Genomic DNA, 7,649 nt, shown 5'->3' with positions numbered 1-7,649 from the left:
ATTTTTAATATATTAACTACTAATATAATATTATAAGAAATCAACATAGTCAGTATGAATAAAGATAGAAAAAGATAAAGTTTTAAACCTCCTACATTTATGCGAAAGAATATGTTCGAGCAAATTCTAAAGGGAATAGTAAAGCGATGCCGAGTTTTTAAGTCTCAGCCTTTCTTTCTTAGTTATGTTATTTTGCCTGCATGGGTTCCTTGCCATGGTGTTTTGGTTGATTTGCGGCGGTAGTCTTTTGGAGCTTTGTAAGTTCCTTTTGATCTTTGTAAGAATTTCCGAGTTTAATAAAATGCAGTGTGATGCTGTAGCTTTTCAAAAAAAAAAACAAAAATCGAGTATCAAACAAACAAGTGAAATTGTGACCAATTATTAAACAATTAAGTTTATAGTCAGATAATATTGTAATGATGTGAACTATACATGCTGAAATTTACTTTTTCGAACAACAAATAGAAGTAGCATGTACACCAAGATCTTCACAAGTAATTCAACAACTAATATTACAAAAAAGAGTCAAAGAGAATATGTATATGATTAACTAAATCAAGAGGGCTTAAAGAGTTGCTTGGTCAGCTGCAGGGATATTCCATATGGATGGAGTATCCCTGTGGAATACGGACTGGTGCGGGATGTGTTACAGTGTGCCAGGTGGCATATTGATATATTTCACTCCTCCGATATGCGGGAGTGCTGTAATGACGGTGCGAGAGGGATGAAAAATGTAATTTTACATGATCTAATTGTAACTACAAATAAGACACATACGTGTTCCTCCGACGAATATGACGACGACTTCTCTCCATCTCCAACCGACGACAATGATTAGATTTTTTTTACTCTCACCTCTTCTATGAGTTCTCTCTACTGCTTGCTTCAATCAGATTTCACTGCTTGAAATTGTATGTATTATGTGTATATACGTGTGTATACACATGTTTACTGCTGGTCGTTGGAGTTGCGAATTGTGATGGAGCTTTGATGTAGTGCGTATGATGTGTATATATGTGTGTGTGTAAGGTGAGAGTTCAGAAGAATCATTGTTAAGGCTTGCGCAATAATACACCGAATCATGTGAATTTTAAAATCAGCATGTACCTCATAGTTGCGGCTACACAATTCCTCTCACGTAAGTAAGTTTTCAAAGGTACTAGTAATTGGAAAAGTACCTTACAAATTCTGCCGACTATTAAGACTAAATAAGAGTATATACTCTACCTCACCGTTCACTATACGAGCACTCCATCATCACATGAATGGGGTAAATTAATACACACACGTACATCTTTTAAGGAGTGTAACTCCTTATATTGAAGACTTTCACGCAATCATCTATTCATATGATTTCTCACCTTGGAACTTAAAAAACAAGAAGGGTTGCTACTATTGATGATGCAAAATTATGGGTTTAACTCCATTCCCTTCCATAATAGAATATTTTATCTAGACAGACTCTTTATCAAAGGATCAGATAAATTTTATTCCAACTTCACAAAATTTGGGGTCATATAATCTTTTATAAAGTGGTTGATTGATTTGTAACATATGTGCAAATGCCTCTTTAATTTAACAATAAATAGTTTCTTGTTCCAGGAAGTCAAGAACAACAGTATAATCACAATATACACGAAAAAGTGAAAAAGTTCTAGCGAAAAATGATAAGTCAAGTAACAAATTTTGATCAAGCCATTTAGACTCCAAACACGTAGTGTTATACAGGAGGAGTTAAAAAACAAATCCGCGCGGACTTGGCCACAGTGAGACAATATCATACTAATTTGGAGTTAATGAGTGTGACTGTGTGAGGCGACCAACATTCTCCTAAATGTGCAGTTTTTTGTTTGAATTACTGCAAAAGATTGCTAAAGAGACAATAATAATTTGTTATAAACATGGATCTTTTATTGATATTGATAATGTGAAGCCAAGTGTGTTCTGGTGTTCGGATATGATCTCCGGTCTATATCATGTAAACCCTGCCCATAAAAAGATACATATAATCTCCCCTTTTGTATGCTGTAATGTCTATATATGTTTATAATCTCTATTAAATTTGATGTTACAAGAAGGGAACACACACACAAGAGATATGGCTACCAGATGTGTCAAGCCACGAATCAGCAAGAACTAGAATCAACGTCTGATCTTCGCCCTTCTCCTGCCCTTTGAACTACAATCGCGGAGCTCTTTTTCCTTAGAGGCCTTCTTTTTCGCCCCGAGATAGCCTCGACAATTCGAGGTTCCACACAGACATTGGACCTCTGGCCCGAACGGAATATATCTGCAATGCAATCCGCACAAAAGACAGTCAGTTCCAAGCAGCCTCCAGAGCAATTTATGTGACTTTAAAATTTCAAAATGTTTCTGAGTTTCTTTACAGATATTGAACAAATCAGAGAAGCTTGTGTATGTACAATTTCAATATACCAAAGATATTAATATGGATTCAGCAATATTTCAGAGAAGTAAAACCTTCTGACAAATAGTATAATATGACAATCAATAACGAGTTATGTATCATCGTATACAAAAATATCTCAACAGAAATAGCAATTGGAGGTCATACTGATAGTCGTATGTTAATGGTTCCCCTTCTTGGATGGCTCGAGCAGCAAAGATACCAATACGAGTTTCCCCATCTAGTTGCCTGCAATATTGTAAATTTAAGAACAAAATCTCTCTAATATTCCTTTTACTGCATTTAGAAATTAAAATAAACGGGCTTCATGAAAATGAAGAAGCAAACAGGTCCAGTTGATCCGAACAGAGAAAATAAATTAAAATTCTATATATTGCATAATCGTATTAACACCCATACACACAAAAATTACCATGCTTAGCAATCTGGTCTAGCATCAGTGAAGTAACTTTTCTAAGCTTTTAACTTGGTTATGGCGCCTGCCAATATGCTTCACAGTAATTAGCAATAAAACCGACACCATCCATGAGACCATGACGATGACGCCAACCACATGAACATTTTTTAAATGGGGGAAAATAAAATCCACACACACTTCACTCACCTAGTAGCCACACTGTAAAATATCCAACAATCACTAATGTATTCTATAGGGTAACATGTAATATGTATGGAATAGTCGGATTGTAAGAGCATAGACCCTGAGAGATGACAAGAAACTATGCATTCTCCTTTAGACACCTAGGATAATATATAGCTAATAATTACAATGTTATATTTTACAATGTCACTAATTTTTACCAAAACGAACATATCTGCAAGTAAATTAACCTTTCCCAGAAAACCGGATCTATCCCTAGTATATGCCTAGTAAACGGGGGTGGCTTGTTGCACAAATGCCATCTTTTGTTCTGCATGAATTATAAAGAAGCCACACTATAGTGACATATTTACTGATTCAACAGCACACTCCAGATATGAACAAAAGTAGACTTGTCAAGTTTGTTTTAGTACTAACCATTTTTCCAGGTTACAGTTGGGATCGCAACTGTGGTTTAAAAATCTGGCGCTGTTCCCCTTATAAGTTGAATCAATGGTGAAATTTCTTTCGACCTGGCACATGTAAAAGTTTTTACCGCCCATGTATGTCATGTCCGACATTCGTTGTTTACAAGAATCATCACTTATAACTGAAAAAGATAAGAATAAAAGATCAAGCAAAATATTTGGAAAAAGAATGTTGCATTACTGGCTTTTAGGGTTTTACTCTATGACATCACATGAAGTACTTGAAGTCATATGTAAAACTGTGTGATGTTAACTCAAAACTATAGCGACAAAGAATATAATAGCGCGCATTACCTTCTCCAACATATTCTATAATGAAATCACCCTTATTAATTGCCTCACCGGCCTCTACTCCCCAACCACATAGTTCAGTCTGTAACGAATACAAAAAGTACAAACCAGGCAAAATTCGGTGTGAACATCACATACAACTTGAGAATAATCCATGTCAAAATGAACAAGAATAAAATAGCGCAAAAAAGCAAAAGATTTTCGGCACCTTCACAACTTTAATTCTTTTTTGTCTTTGGAAGGGTCTGTTAGTGCACATGTCTGAGCAGCTACAGTCCCTTGAGCAGCTTATATATTGTTTCCTATCAAAGCATGGCACAGGTACTGGTCACAAACTAGAAAGATCTAGGAACTTCTAAATTTTAATGCTACACCATAATATATAAACCGACAGCAATAAAGCTTTTGTGAGTTAAATGTGTGTAGAATAAAAGTACCTGCAGATACAATCTTCAGAGCAAACAGAAGAAATGCAGTCTTCACATCCAGTATTAGCATCCCAATTATCACGCTTTTTCTTGACAAGGTAGATATCTATTTCAGTTGAGGACCTATATGCATTTAGTAAGGCACATACTGCATACATATAATTTTGGGAGTGAGGGGAATTAAAGGATACTGCGTGTAACGTGAATATATGGAGGTGGCTCCATTTCGTTTTCTGTAGTGTTTTTCCAAGTATTATCAATATCAAACTCCTCGTCAACATCTGGTATTGGCAAGCGATTGAAGACTTCCTAGGAAACAAAGAATTACTCTATAAAGTTTGGCCTTGTTTGTAATTGTATTTAATAGAAGCTGTCTAAGTATTTTATAAAGCGTCAGTATAAAGAAATAATTTCATAAAGGAATGCAATTAATATGTAATTGTTGAATTGAAATGAAAAATACCTCTACACGGTTGACTTGAATTCCAGGCTGCTCTTGAAAAAGAATAACAGTTTCATTAGTAAAACTTCCAAAAGAAGGAAGAATTAGTTAGTATAGCAAAATAGGCTTTTGGATCTGAAAAAAATTAATATTTGTCCGGTTGAAGATTGTCCCAAACCATATGCAATATTTTATCTTATGATGTAGCAAAAAGGTGCAACAGATATTCATCATATTCAAGGATGTGTAAATGAACAGACATCCATATAATCAGAGCTGTGAATCATTTGCAGCATGCCCAGGGGAGGGGGGGGGGGGGGGGGGGGGGGGGGGGGACAGGGTTTATGCAAGAATGTAAATGAACATGAGCAGGGTTTATGCAAGCATGTAAATAACATGTGAATAATAAAATATCCTGTTGGGGCCTTCCTCGAGCAGCTTCAAATTGTAGATGGACTGATTACTTAACATGGTTCAATAGTTGTGAGCTCGGTTTAGGGAGGCGTCTCGGATTCGCGTCCTCCCCCTCCCCCTCCCATCTATAATTATTGGTTACTTGACAACATGTAACTGAACTATCTAGTCTTAATTTTACAGGACTAGCTCCGTTCTCATTCCAGAAGTCAATTGATATTTAAGTCATGACTTTTATGGCGTAGTGTCAATTTCAGCTAATAATTACATTTCACTCTGATCTCTTTAGTTTAGATATATATCACAAACATCAAGAACTTAGTACTTTATGAGGGGCAATACTATGGAAAAACAAAGAGACCAGGTCTATCTTTTAAGCGAACAAAACAAGAAAAGACACAACACACAAAGTATCTAGTTTAAAGAAGAGGGAGGGATTCATATGCATACAACTCTTGTGAGTGCTCAGATCTCATCATATGCACTCATCCAGTCACTTAATAGCATCTTACATAATATTATAACAAAAACAAGCAAACCATGTTTCAGAATTATTCATGAATGTTATCTACTTGATGGTAAATTGTAAGTGAAATTCCTGATAAATTGGAAGAAATTAACCTCCTTGTTTTCATGGATCCTCCAGCATATTGCTTTCCCTGGTTGGTTACGTAAATGCGTCACATACTCTGGGAACGCTGCACATTTTTCATGCCAAGCTAATTCACATCTTATGCAGCGCAGCAGCTGGTTCTTATCTTTGCAGAGAAAGCAAGCCTATTAAAGAAAGAGTGTCATGTATACAATAACGGATGGTCAGCAGCAATTACATAAAAAGCATCTAGTTATTCTTTTAAGAGCATTTACATGTAGTCTATAGACCATACACTCATTCATGTAGAATTAATACCCAGCTACAAACATTATCATATTTTGACCTATTTTACAACCAAAATGAACTAAGATTACATAAAAGGCTTACATGTTGTGGACACTTGAACTTCCTTATAGATTGGAGTGGAAGGCTTTTCTGAGCACATTTTAAGTGATATGCAGCTTCACAGTGGTTAACAGAGCACGGCAATTCAGTTCCAGAGTAGACATATGTTTGGCAAATGCGACACTTGACCTGAAACGGGTACAAATAATAAGGTTACACCATTTGGCCACTAAAAGCAGTAAAATGACAATCAGGGCTGACAAAATTAAATTATTACTTAAACTTGCCTAGTTAAGTATATATATATAATTGTTTTGAGGTACTTACAATAATGTGCATAAAAGTAGTAAGAAAGTGAACAAATAGAAGAAAAGGAGTTAACTTAGATCCACTTCCATGACTGACAAGTAATTGACTTTCCATGCCAATCTTTCTGAACTATTCTAACTAACACCAACTCATGAGCTCAAGTGTCCACCCATAAATTGTATCAATAGTCTAAACATTATCATCAAGGTAATACTTAATTAACTGCCCTCCTTATTTTCGACTCAGATGTAACAAGCAAATTAAAAGGGCAATATGTGGAATTTCAAGCCATTCAATTGCATAAAACTTGTAGAATATTATCACTAAAACGTGCACCTATTGGCCACATAGTCTGCCTTTTCAGCTGTTCTCTTTCTTTAATAACAAATTAATCAAATATCAATTATACACACTACAACAAGCAAAGGCTTTTACTCTAGAACCCTCACTTGGCATTATACTCTAGAAACAGATTAAAAATTATTTTTTTAGAGGGATCAAGCAATAACTCTTCAGCCAATTCAGGATTGGATTATATATACATACTTGTAAGCACAGCAAACATGAGACTAAATTGTTCAAGGATTGATAATACCTTAAACAAATTAACTAGCCAACATGACCAAAACCTTCTAATTAATTCCAAAAAAACCAACATCAATTTTTAAAATTTATTCTCTAACACAAATCAGAACTAAACCAACACTTTGCACATCATATACACGTCAATTTCAGGAGAATGATTGAAATATCAAAATTAATGTCGCATAATATGTATAATTAAACCAAAAAAGAGGCAAGCAACTATATACCAATTTTTGCATCCCATTAAAGGGAAAAATAGTGATCCACTCAGAATCATCGCTTTCGAGCTCAGCCAAAGCCTTCATTTTCCTTCTTTTTCCGGAACACTTTTGGGAAACCCTAGCTTCATTATTTTTGCATTCCTCGTGACCAGCTGGCACCACTTCACTCCCATCCTTGTCATAATTCTCATCTGTATCCACTGGTCTCACAATATTGGGATCCATAAGCAACTCGTAAGATCAGTAACGTACAGCTTTGAAATGAGGGCACGGAAGCACCGAAAGTGATAAGGGTTGTGTAAATTCCCCAAACCAGGCATTATTATCTTTATTTTTATTACAGACAGGACACAATTGAGGTGTGCTACGCTGTTGACAAGTGTAAGAGGTTGCGAGAGAGAAACGTATGTCCGTTTCTGCATGAATTCGTGTGATGTCGGGAGCGGATTGGAGGAGTTTAGATACGAGCAGCTGGCGAAAGTTCGAGATGATGACGAAGGGGGCTGTTGTAGTGATTAGCGGG

The 7,649-nt window shown here is 35.8% G+C and overlaps 1 protein-coding gene across 1 annotated transcript; it reads right to left on the bottom strand.

Annotated features, from left to right (window-relative positions):
- Nucleotides 1–1,959: 1,959 nt before the first annotated feature.
- Nucleotides 1,960–7,351, bottom strand: LOC108221552 (histone-lysine N-methyltransferase ASHR3). Its single transcript, XM_064093984.1, has 10 exons — nt 7,133–7,351; nt 6,054–6,200; nt 5,693–5,848; nt 4,407–4,524; nt 4,225–4,321; nt 3,996–4,089; nt 3,791–3,869; nt 3,447–3,618; nt 2,576–2,656; nt 1,960–2,290 (listed from the first exon to the last, which is right to left on the bottom strand). Exons 1-10 carry the CDS (start codon nt 7,349–7,351, stop codon nt 2,143–2,145), a joined length of 1,311 nt encoding a protein of 436 aa, XP_063950054.1. The 3' UTR covers nt 1,960–2,142.
- Between the last annotated feature and the right edge of the window lie 298 nt (nt 7,352–7,649).

Source organism: Daucus carota, chromosome 5, assembly GCF_001625215.2.
Source record: "Daucus carota subsp. sativus chromosome 5, DH1 v3.0, whole genome shotgun sequence".
Taxonomy (NCBI): domain Eukaryota; kingdom Viridiplantae; phylum Streptophyta; class Magnoliopsida; order Apiales; family Apiaceae; genus Daucus; species Daucus carota.
Note: the sequence above shows the minus strand (reverse complement) of the source record. Positions and strands in the feature narration are given on the sequence as shown.